This window comes from Sciurus carolinensis, chromosome 11 (genome assembly GCF_902686445.1).
Source record: "Sciurus carolinensis chromosome 11, mSciCar1.2, whole genome shotgun sequence".
In the NCBI taxonomy this organism is placed as follows: Eukaryota; Metazoa; Chordata; class Mammalia; order Rodentia; family Sciuridae; genus Sciurus; species Sciurus carolinensis.
Genome location: NC_062223.1, coordinates 13142709 through 13164585, shown reverse-complemented (window position 1 = coordinate 13164585; position 21877 = coordinate 13142709). Strand labels below are relative to the sequence as shown.

The 21877-nt window shown below is 60.2% G+C and overlaps 2 protein-coding genes across 6 annotated transcripts in view; one reads left to right on the top strand and one right to left on the bottom strand.

Annotated features, from left to right (window-relative positions):
- Fads2 (fatty acid desaturase 2) overlaps positions 1–1726 on the top strand; it is a 28559-nt gene extending 26833 nt beyond the window's left edge. The window contains exon 12 of the mRNA XM_047516929.1: positions 204–1726. Within this exon, the coding sequence (XP_047372885.1) occupies positions 204–255 (52 nt within the window). The 3' untranslated portion in view covers positions 256–1726. The remainder of the gene's footprint in view (positions 1–203) is intronic.
- Positions 1727–6576: 4850 nt separating this feature from the next.
- Fads3 (fatty acid desaturase 3) lies at positions 6577–21068 on the bottom strand. 5 transcript variants are annotated; one of them, XM_047516924.1, is made up of 12 exons: positions 20653–21068; positions 12414–12524; positions 11732–11929; positions 10652–10819; positions 10408–10530; positions 10054–10169; positions 9504–9580; positions 9081–9178; positions 8582–8678; positions 8365–8444; positions 8033–8158; positions 6577–6935 (listed from the first exon to the last, which is right to left on the bottom strand). In XM_047516924.1, the coding sequence occupies exons 1-12, from the start codon at positions 20875–20877 to the stop codon at positions 6684–6686; spliced, it is 1671 nt and encodes a 556-aa protein (XP_047372880.1). In that variant the 5' UTR covers positions 20878–21068; the 3' UTR covers positions 6577–6683. The 5 variants fall into 5 exon arrangements, with proteins under 5 accessions (XP_047372880.1, XP_047372881.1, XP_047372882.1 ...); XM_047516925.1 differs by having other exon boundaries at positions 10652–10753; positions 20653–21065; XM_047516926.1 differs by having other exon boundaries at positions 10054–10114; positions 10652–10703; positions 20653–21065.
- Positions 21069–21877: the final 809 nt, after the last annotated feature.

Sequence of the window (21877 nt, the reverse complement as noted above, 5' to 3'; positions counted from 1 at the left end):
CCCTCAAGGGCACCACCCTGGCTTCCTGCTCTGGACTGGAAGAGGACTGACCCTTGGTCCTTTTGCTGGGACTTCCTGGGGAGCCTGGGCCAGCAGCCTGCAGCCCCCTGACGACTGAGAGGAGCGCCTGCCCCCCAGCCTCTCCCCCGGCACCAGTGCGTCCCCGCTCCTGAGCCCCGGTCCCCTCTCCTCTCTCTCTGCAGTTCCCTGAAGAAGTCTGGGGAGCTGTGGCTGGATGCCTACCTGCACAAGTGACGTGGCGTTCTCAGGGCCCTCGTGGGGAAGGGGCTCAGGTGGGGGTGACGGCCAGAGGGAGGGGCGGGCTTTTGTTCTGAGGGTTTTCACGAGGCTGGGGCACACACTGGTGCATGGACCCCGAGTTTGGTTTTCTCTTTCTCTTCCTTCCCTCCACCCCAGCCCCTGTGGGGCCTGTCCTCTCAGCCCTCGCCCTCACCCCGCCACCTCCTGGCCCCTTCTTCCAAGAGCAGAGAGAGGTGGCTCCATCCCTGCCACCAGCTGCTGCCCCTAAAGGTCTGAGGAGATCTGGCCTGGGACTCCTGTCCTTCCACCTGACCACCAGGCCTCGGAAGCCCTGGTCCCCCGGATGCTCTGGGGTCTGGGGCAGGGTGCAGGCCTGGCTCCGCTCTCCTGCTGGGAGGGAGGTGTGCTTTGTACTCAGGGTCTCCGTCCGGGGGCGGGGATCTGGGCCTCCCTCCAGCCGTTCAGGGCTCCAGACCTGCAGCACGGCCAGCTCAGACTTTGAGGCCGGGAGATGTCCGCCACCCCCACTGGTGCTCCGGGCCCCCCAGGCGTGTGCAGCTTCCATTCCACCATCTTCCTAACTCCGGAGTCTGTGACCTTGGGACCAGAGTGGGGTCCCTCGTGTGGGCTCAGCAGAGGCAACCGCCAGGCTGCGGGAGGGCACGCCAGCCCGGAGGTGCAGCCCCGCGCCGCCTCATTCAGGCGTTTGTCCTCGTTGAGTGTCCTGAGATTCCGGAGCCGTCAGCTTCTCCCCCGAAATGGTCAGTCCCTGGCTACTTGGACGAGCGGACTTGGCCCTGCAGGAGGAGGGCACCGGCGCCTGACACCGGCCCTCCCCAGAATGGGGGCGTCGGCATGGACAGCACTGAGCCTCGCTCGCCTGTCTTTTACGGTTTTTAATCTTTGCCATTTTAACCTTTTCTACGGCAGGCGTCCCGACAGGAGGTGCGATGGGGCTGGGTCTTAGGGCAACATGCCTTTTATGAGACACCCCCTGCGGGGCTCCCCAAGCCCAGGGTGTGGAGAGCTGCTGGCAGGAAGGCAGGGAAGCAAGCAGGGAGTCTCAGGAGGCCACCCTGAGGTGTCAGAGGAGTGGGGGACCCAGAGAGGGCCAAGCGGGTGCCAAGAAGAGAAGGAGGCTGGGCTGGGCTGGAGGCCGGGGCAGCTGAAGGCTTTGGGAGAGTGTGGGGAGGGAGGGGGAGACTGCGCCACAGGGAGGGACCCCGCTGCTTCCTTCTACGATCTAACCCACTAACCAACCTGTAGATTTAGGGACGAGGCCAGCCAGGAACAATTCAGTGGGGTTGAGCCCCAGGTAACCATGGCAACATCCACCCCTCCCACCACCGAGCTGCCTGCGCCCTCCAGGGGCAGAATGAGGCCGTAGGGAACTGATCTTCATTTCTATCACGTTGCTTCCCCACCCGTACGTTTTTGGGAAATAAAAGAAGTAATTTTATTCTCACTTCCTTGTGGCTCAGTAAGACCGATGGGCGGCTGATGGGCTTCCTGGCCTAACACAGAGGGTGCTGTGTGGGGGGCTGAGGGCAGGGGAGGCCCTCCCAGCGGGGCTTGTCCTGTGCCCAGGCAGCCGCTCTTCCAGTCCCTACAGCCCAGGGGAGGCCAGTCATCCCAGCCTGCGTCACCTGTTCATATCCAAGGGCACAGGGGCCAGGTTCTAGGTCTGTCTGAGCCCTGAGCCTGGGAAGTCAGAGGGATGCGGCCGGGGCCCTCCGCTGGCTCGGTGCTGCTGTGATGTTCATCCCAGCTGGTTTAGGCCACCGCACGGGGACAGCCAGGAGGCTCTGTAGCCAGGGTTCCTCACATGGCCTCGCAGCTCTTCCAGCAGGACTGGGGAGGCTCCAGCAGAGACCTTCCTGCCCCTGCCCTGAGCCCTGAGCCCAGCCTCGCCTGACTGGGCCACCCCGTGGGTGTGTGTGATTCCCGGGGCCTAGGATGGCAGATTGCTTTGAGTCACTGAGTAGCCCTGGGTGAGTCCGTTGCCCTGGCGGAACTCTGGGCCACAGCTTCAGCACGGTAAAGGGGCCCCAAGGACGCCCGCATCTCGGCACCGTGAGCCCTCGCCTTCCTGGTAAGCCCCAGAGGCTGGAGACCTAGGAGAACATGCCTCCCATTCTTCCCCGTGCATGGGTTCCACCTGGCACCCCTGACTCCCAGGATGGTCCAGGCAGGGAGAGCAACAAGCCCAGGCCCTGTCAACGGGAAATCCAGGGTTCGTCACCCATGACAACCAGGGACCTGGGGAGAGGGAGAGTGGTGGGGAGGACCGGAGGACGAGGTGGACCCTGCGGCTGTGTAGGCACCAGGTAAACCTTGGTCCAGATCCATGGGTACTTGAATCTTCCCTGTGACATCCCCAGCCCCTTCCTTGCCCTGAAGTACTGCCGTTGGGTCCAGAAGCTGGCGATACCCATATCTGCCTTGTGCCTAACGGCTCCCTCCTGTCCCAGTACTTAGCCATGGCTCCTGCCCAACACCCCCAGAACTGTGGATTTCTGACTCTGCCCCCTGCCAAAGTTGTGACACCCTCGTTTCCAAAGTCCTGAGTGAGCAAGCCCTGATGATACCCATTCACAGTCTGGGAGACTGAGGACAGAGGGGGAAAAGCTGGCCTGAGCCACACAGCAATGGCAGCTGAAGCCGGCAGGGCACAGAGCAAGCCTGCCCCTAACCCAGTCTGCTGGCTCATCTCATCTCCCCTGCTTCATCACGTGGAGGCCAGACTGCTCCCCAGGAGGCCGCGTGGCTGGCAGAGTGGGTGGAGGTGGTGGAGGGCAGTTAGTCCAGGTGGAGATAAGAGCTCACCCTTTGTAGGGTGGCTACTGAGATAACCATATCAGCTTTGTGGGTGCTGTGGGCACGTGTTGGGCACCAGGCCCAGAGACGGGGCTGGCCAAACAGCCTGGGCTGTTTGAAGCTGGTGGCTGGGAGGCAGTGGGTGGTCTGGCAAGTTCCTCAGATGTCCTGCTGGACATTCAGAAGCTCTCTGGCAAGGGGCAGGGCAGAGGTGGCAGCCACCTGGGCTGGGCTGGGCTTGCCATGCGCTTTGGGCCCATCGGAACTCCTCAGCTGGCCCAGCGGCACCATCGCCAGAGGGAAGTACCTCTAGGGATGGTCTGTTCTACTGTCTGAGCTGGAAATGGCCAGCTGTGGATACCAGCAGGGCGCCTGGTGACGAACTGCAAAGAAGCAGAGGGGAAGGCTCGCTGCCCGTGTCAGTGCTGTTCTGACCACATTCTATTTCTAACCAGACTGGCTTCCTGCATAAAAGGAAACGCAGCCACGCAGCACGCTAAGGGGTCACGATCACTGTCCTCTGCCATTAGAAATGCATTTTTTTTGGATTTTGAAAGCAATTAGGTCTTTCTCCCAAATCGCCCGGTTCGACAGCGAGTATCTGAGAGCATTAGTGCCAGGATCCTGGAGCTTGGCAGGGGCTGGTACTGGCAGCGTGGCGGTCTCCCGGGAAGGGGGCATGGGAAAGAGTCCTGTCACAAAGCCCGTTCTCTGCCTCCCGGTCACTGGTCACTCACTCCCACAGGACAAGGGCGGGGCTGGTTCCGAGTTGTCCTCAGGAAACTTAGATGTCGTTTGGTTGAAGGAACAATAAATGCACAAGGCGCTGCTTCCCTCGGTCATTTGGCTTTTTTCTTTTTTTTCCTGGACCGACAGGGACTCTCGTGCAGACAATAAAAACGGGGACCTGGGGCTTCCCACCAAGGTCCTTCCTGCCTGTCAGTCTTTGCCCTGTGACTGAGTAAGAGTCCTATAGATAGGGAAGGGGAGTGGCCCGTTCCCAAGGGCTCCAGCATGGCGAACGAAGGGGTCAAGGGCAGAGATGACCTGTCAGTGATGGATTTCAGGCTGTAGAGAGAGACTGGGGTGGCCACTGAGGATAGGGGTCTCCCCAAGGGTCCTTTTCAAGCACATTATTGGCCAATTCCCGATTTGCAGACAAGAGTGCAAATCTCCAGAGGCCACCACCAGAGGCAGCATGGAGCACAGTCCACCCCACAGTGGTGCAGGTGTTCCGGGCGCCCCTGGGTGGCGCTGCAGGCTCGGTGGTCCCTCGGGGTAGGGGCATCCCCCGCCCTCCCCCTTCTGTGTTAAACTTTTTTCTTTTGGTACTGGGAACTGAACTTTACCACGGACTTACATACACCCCCAGCCTTTTTTTATTTTCTGAGACAAGGTCTTGCTCAGTTGTTAGGGCCTTGCTAAACGGCTAAATCCGGCCTTGAATTTATGATCCTCCTGCCTCAGCCTCCCAAATCTCTGGGATCACTGGCACGTGCCACCAGGCCCGGCTTAACATCTTCTTAAGCGCATCCCAACCACCACTGGAATGCCGCGCTGCCCATCTGCAAGGGTGTGGCTAAACCCTGCCAGGCAGGGGATGGAGGGAATGCCATCCAGAGCCGTCCCTGCTCACGGTGCCCATGTGACACCAGGAGTCACTGGGTCTGGACAAGCGGTGACTGAGGGGGACTGCCCACAGAGGAAGCCAGCTTGTGCAGAAACCCTGCAGGTGGGACATCTCTGGGCATCAAGTTGGCACATGAGTGCCTTACAGTGCGTTCAATCCTCTCCGCAGGAGAATGAGACTCGGATAAGGCCAAAGGCTTGTCTCGGGTCACAGAGCTCGTGGTGAGCCCAGCCATGGGACCCTCTTGGCTAGGAGCCTTCCTGCCGCATCCCTTTTCCTCCCCATCACTTCCGAAGCGGGACTGTGGCTGAGAGGTTGACTAACTTCCCAAGGTCACACAGCTTCCAGTGCTGGCAGAGGCAGGAATGGGCCCCACCCACTCCCACCTCTCCCAGGTCTATCTGACCCCAGGAAAGAGCGGGAGGAAACCACACGGAGCGGACCAGGGTGGGCCAGGAGGTGCCGGCTGCTGATGGGCATCCCCCTCTGCTTCCGCCTGGTCCTGCTCAGGAGGCTCCAGCTGGGACCACCTTGGGCAGGGAGGACGTGGGGAGCTGTTTCAGCAGCTAAAGAGGTCCATGTTCCAGGTACAGAGACCGTGGCCCGAGGCTGAGGCAGACGGGGGAGAGTCCTGGAGTTAGGGAGAACTTCCCAGAAGGCAAGCTCTGGGGAAGAGCCAGGAATCCATGGAACCGGCAGCACCTTTCCCTGCACAGAATAAGTGCCCGAGTTTTGGGGACTAGCATGATCACCATCACATTACGGGGCTTAGGTCCTGGAAGAAAAGCTCAGAAGTTCCCTAGAAGAGACAATCCGGGTCGCCTTGTGGAGGGGGAGGGTTTGGGGGTAGGGAGGGCATCTCCCTAGCTCCTTTCCCACGGAGCCCCCCACTAAGGACATAACCAGAAGTGCAGCACTTGTGTCCTTTCCATGTCTCAAAGGGGACCCCAGCATGCACCAACAGGTGCCCAGAGTGGGGACAATCCCTGTGGCTGGTGGGGTGACCTCTGCTCCCACACCAGAAAGGCCCTCAGAGAAATCCTAGCCCAGCATCTCGGGTTTTCTGTTGTCATCTAAGGCGGCCAACATGTCTTCACGTGAGCCCTGCAGCTCAGCTCAGAGCTGGGGTGTCGGCGCTGGGAGTAGAGGGGTCCAGCAGTTCACCTCTCCTTTCTTCTCACCTTCAGGAAGCCCCAAGAGGAAACCCAAAGCCCTCCCGGGCTGGGGACGTAGCTCGGTGTGTGTGCGTAGCAAAGGCAAAACTGAGTGTGTCCCCAGAACTGCACGTGGCACACCCAGCGTACCCACTGCTCCCGAGGAGGCTGAGGGCTGGAGGAGGACAAGTTCCTAGACTCCTGGGGCTCAGGGGTGGAGCTGCCCTGCCCTAAGGACCTGACTCATTCACTGTGGCAACCGCGGGCAAGCACCTGGTCCCAGGTATCCATGGGCCGCAATGCCACTCCCATATGATGCGCCAAGATAGCTCCAAGCTTGGCAGGTGGCCCACCACAGGGCAGCCCCCTGAGCCCCCCATCTCCTGCAGGGCCACAAAACAAGGCTGGGCAGGGCCAGAGACCCATCAGCTCTGCGCTGAAGCAAGGCCATGCTCTGAACATGGCCCTCGGGCCGCAGGGGAGTAAAGTGGGCCACAGCCCTGAGCGACTCGCCAGGTTGCTGGTGAGCCATGAAGAGGAAGGGACCAAGCCCTGGGTGGACCTGAAGGAGAGCAGCTGTCACCTCCCAAGCATGGCGGGGAGCTCCCCAGCCACCAACCCTCCTCCGTACCATGATGGCCCCAGGGCCTGAACATCTCTGGGGAATCCAGGGCCGATTCCAGCCCCCACATTCATGCAAGCTCAACACTCCGCTCCGTAATATATCTGGGTTGATTTTTATATAAAAATAACAGTTTCCCCCCATTTCTTGCGCTAGGAAAACATGCTGTGCTCCCCCGCGTGGCTTGGGTATCCGCCCTCTACCCCTGGTCCTTCGGGCCCAGAGCCACGGCCACGGAGCTGCTGAACAGGCAGGCAAGAGGGTGGAGGGAAAGACAGCAGGGCCGGAGGACACTCAGGAGCCCGGGCTGGGCGCGGGGGGCTGTCCGTCCTGCCGGGCGCCGGCTCGTGGCTGCCGAGGCCCTGGCCCTTACCCCTTCTCTGCCTCCTGGGTCTGCCTTCACTGGTGGAGGTAGGCGTCCAGCCAGACATCGCCAGACTTCTTCAGGGACCTGGGAGGTGTGGAGATTCAACTGCAAGATACCAACAACCCCCCAGGCTCCCCAGTCCCCTGAGTCCCCTCCCCCTGAGGCTGGGGGCCAGAGAGGGTTAGCAGGGGAGGCTGGGCACCCATTAGCTGGATGGAATGCAGGTGGGGAGGGGAGGGGCGGACAAAGCCAAGTCCGGGTAGGAGCCTGGGGGCCTGTCCCTCCTCCCCGTCGTGCCCATTGCCTTCTCCTGCTGGGCCCTGTGACCCAACACATACAGGACATGGAACCTGCCCACCAGGAGCCTGAAATCAGGCAGAGGAGGCAGAAATATCAATGAATCACTAGGAAACCCCGTGCCAGGGCTTTAACGGGGCTATGCTGAATGGCAGGGACTCAGAGGCCCAGGCTGGGAAGAACCATGGAGAAACTCAAGTCTGAACAGCAGTAGGGAATGAAGGGCATTCAAGTAAAGGGACCGGCATGTGCAGTGGCTCAGGGGAGGAAGACCCAGAATCTGAGCTCCGTTCCCACCTCCAGGTTTCCCCACCGCTGGGTGGCTGCAGGAGCCTCTGCTCTGTCTTCCTGCTTGGGTTCTTGCCCATAGTGAGTTCCTAGCCATATCTCTTCCCAAGATATAGATCAGGTCCTACACACCAGTTCGCTTCTACCTCAGGGCCTTTGCACTGCTGCGTGCTCGGCCTGGAATATTCTTCTGCCGATGCCCCAAGGTCAGCCCTCTCAGCTTCTCTCTCTCTGCGCCCATGCTGGCACCTTGACACTGCCCATGTGCCGTCCTGTTAACTGCACCCCTGACCACTTTTTAATCTCCTCACCTGCCCTGTTGTGGTTTTGGCCAGAACACTTTTCACTTTTTCTGTCCTTCACTGTTTTTTAATTACTCGCCTTCTGTTGCTAGATTGTCAGCTCTGGGAAGACAGGGCCCCCCGCCTGTCACTCACTGAGGCGTTTACAGGTGCTCCGCGAAGTCTCACTGTGTGAGCGAATGCGGACAAGGGAGGAGGGCGCAGGTTGACCCAGAGGCTCAGATGCCAGCCGGCAGGGGGCCCGCGTGGCCCTGGGGAACCTCCGAGAACCAAGGGGCCTGGGCAGGGCCTCACCCGATGATGTCCACTAAGGCGGTGAGGAAGGGCTTCACTTCGTAGTGGAGGCCATGCTTGGCACACAGCGCCTTGACCAGCGGGGCCACCCTGCGGTAGTTGTGCCTTGGCATAGTGGGGAAGAGGCTGGGGGAAGGAGCCGGCGTCTGAGGGAGGCTGACAGAGGAGGCCCCACTCCTCACCTCCCAGGCCCCGTGCACCACCTGTCCCGGGGGGCTCCCCCGTGAACCCAGGGCTCTGGCCTCAGCCTCCCCGTGGGAGATGGGGGAGGGCTCTCGGCCGGGCCCCTGGGCTCACCCCCTCCCCGTCACGACCCCGGAGGGCGCACTCACTGGTGCTCGATCTGGAAGTTGAGGTGCCCGCTGAACCAGTCGTTGAAGAAGGAGGGCTCCACGTTGCAGGTGGCCGCCAGCTGCCCGGGGCAGGCGGGTGGAGGTGAGGGACGCGGGCTGGGAATCCGGACCCTGGCATCCCTCCTGTCCCTCCATGCCCACTGGCTCCTGGCTGGGCCTCCACTGCACCCCGCCCCGCCCACTGTCCCCTGCCCACCTGAGAGCTGGCCCAGTCCCGGTGCTTCTCGTGGCCAATCTCCTTGGGGATGTGGTTCATCTGTGTGATCCACACAAACCAGTGGCTTTCCAGGACCCTGTGGGGAGTCTTGGGCATTGTCCCCCGTCCAGCTCACCACTGAGGCCCCCAGAGTGGAGGCTGGGGCGTGGCCGTCCCCCGGCGTGGCCCCAGCACTGTGGGATTGTGGAATCGCTCCCTCGCTGGGGTTTAAAGAAGCTGAATGGACGGTGTCCCCCTGCGAGGCTGAGCGGTGGACACTCGGGGGTGCCCTGCAAGTCAGGCTGCTCCGACGACCTGCCCACCCCACAAGGTCCTGACCCTCGTATTTATCTGATTCCACCAACAGCCCAGGGAGGTGGCACTGCTGTGGGTGAGGATGGGGGTCGGGAGCGGGTGGAGGCTGCCCAGAACTGTGGTCAGGGTCACCTGCTGCTTGTGTGTCACCTCCCCACTCCCGCCATCCCAGTGCTGGCCATACCTGACAGCAACAAAGAGCAGCAGTGCCCCAGGGACACCGTAGAAGGGGACATAGGACAAGAAGAAGCGGGAGTAGAAGCTGGCAGCCCAGAGCAAGTCCTGCAGGGGGTGGAGGCAATGCTGAGCGGCCTCCAGTGTTGAGGGCTGGAGGCCACGAGGGGTGGGAAGAGGGGCCGGGGCCTTTGGAGCCCTGGATAGGACACTGCCCCTCGCTGGGCCTCGATTTTCTCAGCTGGGTGGAAGGTCAAGGACCCTGCCTGTCAGCTCGCGGGCTGCCCAGGGAGGGAATGCTGTCATGCGTCAGGGAGCACACCTGCCTGGGACACGCCCACCCGCCACGCGCCCGCATGCTGGGCGTCCATCTGTGCTGGGGGCTGAGGCCCTGTCCCTGGCTGGTCGCTGGTCCTGAGCGGTCCCCACTCACCGTCCACTGCAAGCACACCAGCATGTACGCCAGATTCTCCACTTCGAAGTTCACCAAGGTGAGCAGCGGTGGACCAACTACAGAGGGGGCACAGAGAGCAGGAGCAGGGCTGGGGCCGAGGACGGGGTGGGCGCCCGGTGCCACCACACACACCCCAGGGGTGTTGGCCCTGGTCCCGTCCAGCTGGGTCCACACGCCCTCCCTGGGCTCGCCCTTGCCCTGCCATTTCCCCGACTCCCACGTCAGGGGCCAGCGCCACACGCGCCTGCCCTTGAATCCTCGCCCTGCCCCCGTTTGCCGGAACAACTGCCCGAATGCTCTAGGCCACCCTGAGCTGCCTGGGGCCTGGAAAGTTCCACGCAGGGTTTGACTGAAGTGGGGGAGCAGCTCCCAGGCAGAAGGCTTAGTGCTGGAGGGGGAGCCCAGGCCGCAGGCCTGGAGGGGCAGGGAGCGAGCGCCTCGGGTCAGTGGGGAGGACGGTGCAGGCCCAGGCCAGGCCCTGCCGCGTCCCCACCCCCAGAAGGACTGACGCGGACTGACGCACACTCACTCAGGAAGAAGTACAGGTGCTGGTGGTTGTAAGGAAGGTATCTGCGCTTCTTCTTGCCGTACTGTGGAGACAGGCGGCGGCTGGGGAGAGCAGCTCTCCAGGCCAAGGTCAGGGGGCTGGCTGGGCCAAGGTCAAAGGCAACTCTAGATTCTAGCACTGGGCTCCTGGTCCCAGCGGGTAGGAGGTGGGGAGGGAGGGAAGCACCTGGGGCAGGGGCTGGGCTTGGAGCCAGCGTAGGGACGAGGACAGGGGCCAGAGCCAGGCCGGGGGTCAGGGGGCTCCGTCACTGCCAGGTCCCTTCAGCTGCAGGCCTGGCCTAAGGGTGTCCATGTCCCCATGTCCCTCCCCACCCACCTCGACAGATGACTCCCCCAGGAGGAAGACAGGAGCCACGGTCACGTCGGGATCCTTGTGGAAGATGTTGGGCTTGGCGTGGTGCTGGAAGTGGCGGAAGTTCCACCAGTGGGCAGAGAAGCCCTGCGGGGAGGCGGGGCTCAGGGCTGCGGCCAGGCCACGCCCCCACTGCACCCACTCAGCTGGGCAGGCCCAGTGCACCGTCCTCGCTTGGCACTGGCCACCATCCCACCCTGGCCCTCACCTTCAGCTGTCCCATCACAAACTGCTGGGCCACGTGGTTCCACCGGGACTTCCTGAAGATGGAGGCGTGGCCCAGGTCATGCTGCAGACACCAGCACTGAGCCTGGGCGAGAGGCGGGGTCAGGAGAGCGCAGGAGGGAGGCATGGCAGGGACAGAGGAGGGCACGGGCTGCAGGGGACCCCAGTCCTGAGCCTCAGGGCTCTTCTAGCTCCCAGGGCTATGCCCACTGCAAATGCCCCACCACTTAAAGTCCCCGGGGGCCCGCTTCCTGTTTTTACAAACCAGGGTAACTGAGTTTTGGCAGCAGGGTGAAGGGCCTTACGAACATCAGGGCCCCAGTGAAAGCCTCAAAAGCAAAGTTTCTCTCCAACTCTCTCCTGCCTTCCTGTCCCTGGCTTCCTCTTCCAGAGGCAAGCCATGAAAACTAGGATTTCCAAGGTGGGCACAGAACGCAGAGCCCACTTCCTCCAAGGCCAGGTGCAGCGGGCCTCCCCTTTCCCTGTCTCGGAGCTCCAACCTGTCTATCTGACAGTGGATCACAGACCCCCATTATCAGAAGGGGGTCCTGTCCAAGAGCACCTCAAAGGACAGGCCTGGCTGGGCCTCCCTGCTCGGTCCCTTTCCACTGGCTCATGCTCTTCTTGTCCAGTTCCACATGGCTACCCTGCTTCGCGGGCCCTAAGTGTAAAAACAACGGAGAGTTTGCCCCCCACGTCTTTGGTTCTTTGCTCTGAAGACCCCTGTGTCCCATAAAACTATGGGCAAATAAATCTGCTCTTCTGTTTATCTGTCTTTTGTTTTAGGGGCTTCAGCCATGACCCTTTATGGTGGGCAGGAGGGGATTGCCCTTGTCCTCCCCTACACAGGTCAGCCATGGGGCTGTGACCTCGGGCTCTCTGGCCTGTTCTGACACAGGATCTGTTAGCAAGGGACTTCCTCAGCTCGTGGAGAACACGCTTGACCACAGGCACGCCCCACGGCTCTCTGGCAGCTCACTCTTTAGTTCTTCCATTCACTGAGCAAATAAGTTCCCGCACCCACAGGTGCTGGGCCCTGTCTGTTGGGTAGCCCGGGGATCACCTGGGAGATGGCCAGGATGAGGGCAGCGAGGGTGCTGGGCACCCAGCCAGGGCCCAGGAGGTAGATGATGAGCCAAGCCAGCACCTCCATGGCCAGGATGTGGCCCAGCAGGAGAGCAAAGAAGGTAGGATCAGCCTCGAACAGCTTCATGTCCTCAGCTGCTCGGCGCAGGGCTCGGAAGTCCTCGATCAGCTGGACCTGCCGTGGCAGAGTGGCCCGTCAGCTGAGGGGGTGAGGCCTCCCCAGAAGCCTCCACAGCGCCCAGGTCCCAGCCACTCCTCCGAGAGCCTGGCCCAAGAGGGGTGGGCGAAGGGGAAGGGTGGAGGAACGGGAGCCCCAGCCAGGCGAAGCTGGGGGACTGGCTGAGGGCCAAGTCTCCCCCACCCCAGAAAAGTGCAGCGTGGGTGAGAAGCGGAGAGAGCCAGAGACAGGAGAGGAAGCCTCAGGCTCAGCCACCAAAACCCTCATGCGGCTGGGGCTGCCAGGCACGGAGCAGGGAAAGGCCTCCCTGGGGACGTCTAGCAGGCGCCTGGCCAAGTCTTATCTGGAGCCCTGACTTCTGCAGGGCATTGCTACAACTATGACGGTCTGCCCAGGCGGGGGTGGCAAACCCAGCTCTGACCCTGCAGCCTCCAGCATAATGTGGCAGTGTCCCCAAGCCCTCCAGCACCGTCCCCCTCACATTCTGAGGTCCGTCCTGGCTGGGCTCTTCTGGGGCCAGCTCTCCAATCAGCAGGGGCTGCAGGAACTTGCGCACAAAATTGAGATCCTGGTGGAAGGCACGGAAGGCATCCTGGAGGAGAGCAGACAGTCAGGTGGTCAGACAGACAGACAGACAGCTGGAGTAGCACCAGAAGCAGCTGGCAGAGACAGGGCGATGGGCAGGCAGACAGAGAGAAATCAGCTGGTGTTCAGCAGTCAAGAGGACCAAGGGGACCCTCCCTCGTCCTCCCTAGGCCCCGGGTACCCTGCTCAAGGCGCCTGGCCTGCTGTGCCCCATCTGCTTTGCCCAGTACACAACCTTCTCCAAACACGGCTGCAAGTATGAAAATCTGGGTTTATAGAAAGACATCCCTGGAAGACTGATTCCTTTCCTGAAAGGGTTTGGCTCTTCTGAAAAGCTTTCTCTAAATTATACCTTTTCTTCTTCCTTTTCTTTCCCCCGAGAACTGGGGGTGGAACATTCTACCACTGAGCTCGATCCACTGGTCTTTTTGAGACAGGATCTTGCTCAGTTGACCAGGTTGGCCTTAAACTACCTCAGACTCCTGAGTAGCTGGGATTATAGGTGTGTGGGTGGGAAGCCTTGTAATTAAGGACCACTGGGCCCCCAGGGGGAAAATACCAGTAGCCGGACACACAGTTCTGAGGGTGTGCGAGGAAGAGATACTTGACCCGTTAAACTCCTTTGATTTGAAAGTAGCATCAAAGTACAATTTTTTTAGGATAAAAGTCTAAAAAAAGAGTAATCTAACATTCCTATGATTCTGAATAGTAGCTGGGGTGGGGTGGGGTGCCTGCAGAAGGGAAAAAAGAGGAGAGGGGTGCAGGACAAGGCAGATGGGGTGAAATAAGGAGCGAGGGAGAAAAGCCCGTTGGGGAAGTGGCGGCTGAAGGGCGGGTAAACTTGAACTTCACACCACGACTGGCTGAGCCTTCCTGGTCTCAGCTGCATCTCAGTATTGCACTTGGCACCTTCATTGTTTGTGTGTGGTATTGTAGTTGGCCCATTAATTGTTCACAGTTATCCAACAGATTTTTATTTAACTCTCAGAGCCTCCCTCTGATTGGGTGAGTCCCAGCCATACAGCAGGCTGGACTGCAGAAACTGCCTGGGCGGCGTGTTCCCATGGGCCCGGGAGAGGTGACTGAAGGACCTCCCAGATGCTGAAAGAAGTAAGCACCTTCGAAGAAGGCAGGTAGAGAACAGGGGGCTAACAAGCCTACCCACTTCTGCAGGTGAGAAGTGATGTCTTTGGCTACAGTCACCAGGGACAGCGATAAAAGGCTAATTACTCTGATCGGATCACTGCATTCTGTATACACGTGTTTTGAAATATTACACAGCACCCCTAAATATGTGCACTGATTAAGTGTCAATTAAAAAGACAATGAACCTGAGAGTAACAGGATTCTCACTGCCAGGATATCCCTGCGCAGTTCTAAGGGGAGGAAGCTCTCAGGCCCATCCAGCCCCCGTCTAGAGGACATGCATGGACGGTCCACCATCTCCTGCCCTCTGCTGTCTGGGCTCTGGCTCCCCAGAGAGCTGGGGTTGGTGAGGGCAGAGAAGACTGCTTCTGCTGACCCACATACAGTGTGACCTTGACCTAGTTCATTGTCCTACTGGCCTTGATTTCCTGGGGGAACCCAGGTAGCAAGACTTCAAGGCCCTTCTGGTTCTGGGTTGCTAAGCATTAAATTTTTAAGTGGCATTAAGTACATTCACCTGTGCTGTGTAGCCATGGCCACCATCCATTTCCAGAACTCTTTCATCTTTCCCAGCTGAAACACTGGGCCCTATAAACACCAACTCCCCGCTCCCTCCTCCCCAGCCCTGACAATATCCACCCTCCTCTCTGTCCTCTGTGAATCTGACCACTCTGGGACCTCTTGTAAGGGGAGCTGGATGCTATCTGTTCTTTGGCATTTGGCTTGTTTTATTTAGCATCATGTCCTCTAGGTTCATCCACCTTGTAACGTGAGCCAGAATTTCCTTGCTATAAAGTCTGAGCAAGGCCCCACGCAGTGGTGCGCGCCTGTAATTCCAGTGGCTCGGGAGGCTGAGGCAGCAGGATCCCAAGTTCAAAGCCAGCCTCAGCAAAAGTGAGGCACTAGGCAGCTCAGCGAGACCCTGTCTCTAAATAAAATACAAAATAGGGCTGGGGATGTGGCTCAGTGGTGAAGTGCCTGAGTTCAATCCCTCCTACCCACCCTCGAAAAAAGGCTGAGCGAGAGTCTAGGGTGATCTGAACTCCCCTGGCTGTGCACAGACCAGGTTGCACAGAGGCAGAGCAAGGCTCTGCCTTACACAGGTGCACACACGCGCAGACACTCACCCACCTACCCCGCAAGCCAGACTCAGACTCCCGGACACATGCCCACAGTCACGGCCCATGTGAGCACCAGACAGACCCACACGCGCACAAGTCTCTGGTCCCAGGATTTCCTCCTCCCAGCCCTTCCCTCTCTCCTCCCATCTGTTCTGCGGCCACCACCTTGAGCTAGAAAGCTGAGGTGCTGGGGAAGCGGGAGGCCTCCTTGACTCCTCCTTGACTCCTCCTTTCCTGACTGACCCAGCCTGCAGAGGCGCCGAGCGGGTGCACAGGTCCAGGCCTGTCCAAGGGCCTTCCAGTCAAGTCCATCCCTTAGAGGAGAGGGGTGAGCCCCCTCAGGGCAGGTCACAAGGTTCTAGGGCACTGTGGTCAGGGTTCCAGCAGGAAGGAAGGGAGGCAGGGAGCAGCGGTCTTGGAGAGTGGGCCAGGCTGCAGGGTTGGATAGGCATGGTGGTGCCCACCCTTCTCCAGCTCCAGCAAGGTAGGACCCTCCACCACACCAACGCTGAATAAACCAGCAAATAGCCTTTTCTGGAATACTAGCCAGGGTCATGTGACCTAGTCCTCTCTAGGCCTCTGGTCGAGGACCCAGGGTCATGCAGAAATGAAGACTCAGAGAGGTTGAGCCTCTTCCTCAAGGTCACACAGCTCCATTTGACTAACTTTGAATCAGAACCCAGGGCAGGTTATGAAGCTGTACTTGTGGACACTCAGCAGTCTCCCCAGGGCAGCTATTCCTGGGCCAGAGGGGAAGCGGGGAGCCTCCTAGGTGGGGTGGGGTGAGCCCAGTCATTATCCCAAGCAGTCGGGACACAGCTGCTGGAAGTCTGGGCTGTGGTGCACAGGAGGGCAGTTCTTGGGCCATGTCGACTGGGTCTCAAGGAACTTCAGGAGCCCCCCGCCATGTGCCCAGAAACATCCTTCTAGGAGAATGTATGTCAAACCCTATGACCCCTACTCGGAAGTGCCATTCAAGTGGGGAGGAGAGTGGTAGGGACACTGGTCCAGGTCGCTTAGTAGCGGCAGAGCTGGGATTCAAGAGTGCAATGTTCATCCTCCTGAGCACACAGGGGAACCCTGCGGCCCTGGAAACCTCAGAGGGGCCGGCTGACTACCAGAGCCCTGCCCTGCCCGCAGCCTGCCCATGCTCTCCACGCAGCAGCTGGCAGGGGGCTGGGGGACACTCTGGAGCCTGCCCGCCCAAGATGGAACCTGAGACACCACTTAGGAGCCAAGGAGCCCCAGCCACTGCACCTTCTCGCTGCATGGCTTCAGGAACCATTAAGGCCCATCTCACAGGCTGCTGGGAAGACAGTTGGCACGGGTCAAGCACTTAGAGGCACCTGGTGGCAGCGAGTGCTCCACAGCCGGGCTCTCATCTGAGCCCCTGGCCCTGGTGACCTTTTCCTGAGAGTCCACTTAGAGTTCAGGGCCTGCTGACAGGGGCCTGCAGCACGGGCAGGAGAGGGGACCTGCGTCTCCATTGAGTCCCAGTCGTGCTTCCCGCTAAGGGAGAAGGGCGAGCAGCCTCCTTCTACCCCAGAGGCAGTGGGGGAGGGAGGGAGTGTTGGTCACTGGCCAAAGCACAGAGAACATTCCAGATCAGTCAGGAAGGGAGCGGAGCAGGGAACACACAGGGCCGCTGGGGTTTGGGTGGTCTGGCTCTGCCTCCTTAGGCTTGTGCTGGAGATGGGGGTAGACCTGGGGTCTCCAAGGACACCCCCCGGAAACTTCTGTCTCTCCAGCTCTCCTGGGTGGAGGACAGAGCCGGAACTCAGGTCCAGCACTGAAATGCCCCTCCCCATTCTCTCCCAGCACCCCACACTGGAAGCCAGAGGGGAAGCACCGTCAGTGCCTCACTTTTACAGATGGGGAAACTGAGTCATGCAATGGGCAAACACAGGCACAGCGATGAACGTGGCCCACCCAGCTCCAGTCTGCAGCAGCGCTCAGCTCAAGGGCTGGTGCCCGTCTCCAAGCATCCCCGGCGTCCCAGGAAGGGCGGGCATGCATAACAGGTCCTCCTCCAGCCAGCACCCTTGACCCCACAGGCGCTGCTGACCCGGTGCTGGCCTTGGCGCTTGGTATCCTCTCTACTGGAGCTCAGCTGGAGCCCTGGCAACCGGGCACCCTCAGGAGGGAACAGGGAGGGCTGCCTGACACACTAGGTCACCAGCGTTCCCACCTCTGCACTCTGCATTCCCGACGGTGTGGGAGAGTCCCGTCACCTCTCAGGGGAGGAGTGAGCACTGCAGCCCCCAGGAAGGAGCCTGGGTGGATGAGGGCATCGCCCAGAATGCCCCCCACGGCCCGCGGCAGCCACACTCACAGGGAGGGCTCTTCAGCAGCAGGACTTTCAAGAAAACCCGTGTGGTGGGTGGGACCAGAGTGGACACTGGATCCAGATGGTTGGAGCCACCTGACCTCTCTTGGCCTCAGATCTGCCCAGTCGTAGTCCTACCCCTCTACAGCTTCCATCCAGACACTTCTTCATCTTCCAAACCCAAGGATGAAGGCCCTGCCCTTGCAGGGTCCCAAGAAGGTCCTATTACATTACTTCTTTTTGACCTCTGTCTCCTCATCTGCAAAATAGGTGAATAAGAGGACCCATCTTATAAGGTTGTTAAGAAAATTAAACTAGTTATCACATCTAAAACTCTCCGAACACTGCCTGGTCAGTAACTGTGCACTGGGATTACTAAGACAGAGCCTCTGGTGGTCAGCAGCACTGGCCAGCCCACCGCCAGCCGAGTTCAGGCCCGGCAAGCTACTCAGCAGGAGGATTCCAGGCCAGGGAGCTCAGGGGGTCTCCTCAATCTGCAGCTCTTAGTGCTTTAGCCCAAAGCGCACAATGGGGTGCTGGGAAAACCCTCATCTTCCCCATGGAGCTATGGGCAGGGAAGGCACCGTGTGTATGGGTACGGGGCTTATTTGCCCATGGTAAGCGGTCACACAGGTGCACGACACCACCTTCACAAGGTGCCCGAGATGCACATATTCTTATCCCCACTACACGGATGGGCACCCAGACCCCAGAAGGGAAGAATCATGGTGTGAGGCCAGGTCAGCTCCCCGCTGAAAGCAACACAGAGCTAACCCCAGTGGCTCCCACGAGTGTCCCGGGGTCCACGGCATCTCTTAACTCTTCTCTGGCCACATTGCACTTTGAGGTCCAGGTGAATGGTCACTTCTTTGAGTGCTCCCCAAGGGGAAGGCAGGTCCCTGCCATCCTTTCTCTCTCCATTAGAGATCAGATTCTCACGGCTCCCTCTCCTAAAGAGAATAGGCCAAAGTCCGTCCAAGGGCATAAACGGCCAGGAGGAGCCCGGGATTGCTGCCCCTTGAACTCCTACCCACACCAGTGCTGTCTGCTGCCACCAAGCTGCATTCCTTAGCTATAGGAAGTATGGTCCCACATCTGAGCCTTGTTTCTAGCTCATCCCCAGATGTTTTGTTCACAGCTGCATCTTGAAGCACAGAAACGCTCACTGAGGCATTTAAGGACCCAGTCACTAAAGAATGGATGAATGACAGAAACGAATAGCCATATGGCAGTCAGCACGTGCTTAAGAGCAGGGCTGTGTGTTCAAATCCCAAACCTGTCATCTAATTTCACTTTGCCACCCTGAGCCTTACTTTTCTAATCTGTAAGGTGGGAACAACAGAACAGTGCCTGTCTCATGGGAGTATTTTAGGATTAAAAGAAAGTATTAATCACAAGCATTGAATTCAGAATCTGGTACATAGTAGGTACTCAGCACCTGGCTCTTAAATACTCAAGACCAGCAGTGGCTGGACCTCAGCCCCCTCTGGCCGGCTCTGCTAGTCACAGGGTGCCTGTGACTCTCACATAAACCTGGCTCGTGGCCCAGAGCTCTCTCCCCAGGGCACCAGGCTTTGTATCCCAGGATGGCCACAGGCTGACTTCATGGCACAGGAACTCTGGGAATTTCCTGGCAGGAAGGCTGCTGTTGCCTGGACATGAGAACAGCTGATGGGCGGCTGGGCTGGTGAGAGGTGGCTGCCCCACCCCCACCTGAGCTCCAGGGTCTGGGATGGGGCATCTGGACTTGATTATACAGGGCACTGGGCTGGTCCCACCCACAGGATACCCATTCTGGACAAAGACTGGGGTCCCCCACACCAGCCACTTCTCAACCCCTCTGGCCTGAGCAGACCAGGTATTTCTGGCAACTCCAACCAGTGTCCGGAGCCTTGAGGGAGCTAAGTGATGGCCTACGGCAACCCCTTCCTATTATAGCTAGGGTTTGAGCGGACAAGGCCACCAAGCAAAGGCTCAGCTGTCATAGCCATCCCACGGCATTCTCCAGCATATAGCGCACACTCCTGCCAGGGAGCCACCAACATTTACTGCACACAGAAACTATGTCGTGGAAGCCTTGAGGCCTCAGAGTTGAGAAGGCATGGCCCCACCCAATTCACAGATGAGCAAACCGAGGCTCAAGAGTGGCATGCCTGGTTCAAGACCATTCAGAGCCTCCCATGGCAGAGCCAGGACTCAGGCCCAGAGAGCCAAGAGATTTTTTTTTTTTTTTTAAACATGGCTTTACTGGCCATGAATCAATGACAAAACCATCAGATGGACACTTGGCACCAAGCAGGAAAAAGTGATTAATAAATGTTCTTTGTAGTCCTTCCCTCACCTGCCCCCACCCTGTCCTACAGGTTGAAAAGGCCAGGACAGGCATTCATAAGACCCCTGAACAACGGCCGGAGCTCAGGCAGAGGGGTTGTGACACCTCATGCCTGCCATTCCCAGGCAGAAACAAACACAAAATCACACTTACAACTGTGTGGGCACACACACAGGCCGGCACGTGCCCACACTGACTGGCCCACAGGTTACTACAGCCCATGACTCTGCGGTCCCCTTCGAGTTTCAGGGGCGTTCTGGAATCCCTCGGCTCCCTGGTCAGGAGCGGGAAGACAGGAATGCTGAAAGTCCTGGGACAAGGCTGAGTATCCTCCGCTGCCTAAAGCTGGGTCATCAGGGATTCATTCCCGCAGCTCCTGAAGGGCTTCCTGCTACCCAGTGTGGCGACCTAGAATCCTGGACGCTCAAGGACAGAGCACTGTGGCCTCAATCCCTATTGTCCAAGGTTGGGGGACTGAAGGAAAAGGGCTGCTAAGTCTCTGGCCGGGCTGCTCCACCACTGGGCTCCAGCCAGCCAGTCCTGCGGGCAGGGCCACATCCCTCCTTGTCTAGACATGGGCTGGGAATGGGAAGCCAGGGTCCCCAAGGGGCAGCCTGTTCCTGGGGTGACTGTGCTTCCCAATGAGGCCCACCCAGCCTGGCTGGCAAAATCCTCCCACGTGCAGCTGCCAGCCCAGCAGAGGTGAGTCACTGGCCCTCCAAGCGCTTTACAGCAGCTCTGAGGAAAGCCACAGACCTCCAGGCCCTGCCCAAGCTTTGCTGCCCAGCCCCCAGCCTCTTATGGTACATCTCGGTCGGCCTCTGGGGACCCAGCCCTGCCCCTAGCACCCGGCAAGCCCCCAGCAGGGCTGCCCTGGCCTGGGAGACCCAAAACGGACTCCCGAATCTCAGCGCAACAGGGAGGGCCCTCACCTAGGGCAGGCTCGGCCGCCAGGGCACACCCACCTCTCAGGCCCCTTCCTCCCTGCAGACCTGCTCCAGGGCCTGACAGGCAAGCAGTCCTCCATGAGGGGAGGTGACCTTACCCTCCTTCAGGCCCGGGTTCCACCCCAATTCCTGATCCCGGTGTGGAGGTCAGAGGTCAGAGTGGGGAGGAAGGATGCGAAGGCCCCGCAGAGGGAACCCGACACAGTGTCAGACCCAGGTCCCGCGAGGGCCAGGCTCCACCCCGCCACGGTGGGCTTGCTTACTGTGGCGTCCTCCGCGCCGTGGTGGCCGATGAGGCGGCTGCCCCCTGGGTGCCGCTGTGCCCAGCGACTGATGTCGTAGACGCGGCGCTCGATGACCAGCCACTTGTCGCCCGGCAGGTCGTGCGCGCGGATCTGCTCCCAGCGGTAGATGGGCAGCGGCGCCCCCAGCTGCGCGGGCCCCTCCCGCGGCCCCGGCCCCCGGCCCGGCTCCCCGACGCCGCCCATGGCTGCGCGCAAAAGTGCTCGGGAACCGGGACGCGCCGCGGTCCGAGCGAGACGCCGAGGGAAGCGAGGTCGCGCTCCCGGGGGGCTTCCTCCGCCGCCGCCGCCCCTGCCGGCCCCGCCCTGCGCTGCGGCCGCCGTACAGCGTGCGCCTGCCCGGCTCGCAGCGCAGGAACTTTTCCCTCCCTTATAACCGCGCTGACAGCGCTCGCCTCGCCCGCCCCTCGCCCCGGCCCCCGCGCCGGCCGCCCCGCGCCCGCTCCAATCCCGGCCCGGCGCCTCGGCCCCCATTGGCTGGCCCGGGAGGGCGGTGTCGCGGCGGGCTCCCCCACCCGGAGGGCCGCGGCCACCACGCCCGCCCTGCCCCCGGGGCGCCGTCCCGCCCCCAGCTCCTCCGACTCCCGGCTCGGCCGCGGAGGGGGATGGGGACACGACACTCACCCGCGTCTGTCCGCAGAGCCCGGACGCGCCCTCGGGGCCCGAGAGGAACGCAGGTCTGCGCGTAGCTGGGGTGGGTGGGCATGATGGCTCGGGGCTTCCAGCCGCGCGTCCCGGACCCTCGAATCCCGAACTCCCAGAGGTGGGCACTCTACCTCGGGGCGATTGTAAATAGCCTCCAAACAATGGGTCCCCGACGTCTGCGCGGCGAGCCGCCCCCACTGCTTCTGTGACCTGTCGGCTGAGCCCGGTGGCCTCTCCGCTTGGCTGCAGGGCTGGGGATGCCCAGGAGTGGCCGCCGGGGCGGAAGAGGAACAGAGGGCACTCTGGAGTGCTGCCATTCAGGGGGCGAAAGAACATCTAGTGCTAGGCTGGATGGCTTGGACGTCACCACATCCCACTCTTCCCCCCACACCGTCCCATTATTTTACTTAAATTAAACTCCTTTTGAGAATGTAGGTAGATCCCCAAATTGCTGTTTCTTGGAGGTACATACTTGGTCCTAAAGGTTAAGGGTTCATACCAATATGAGAAAGGTTAAGGGTTCATACCAATATGGTCCAGA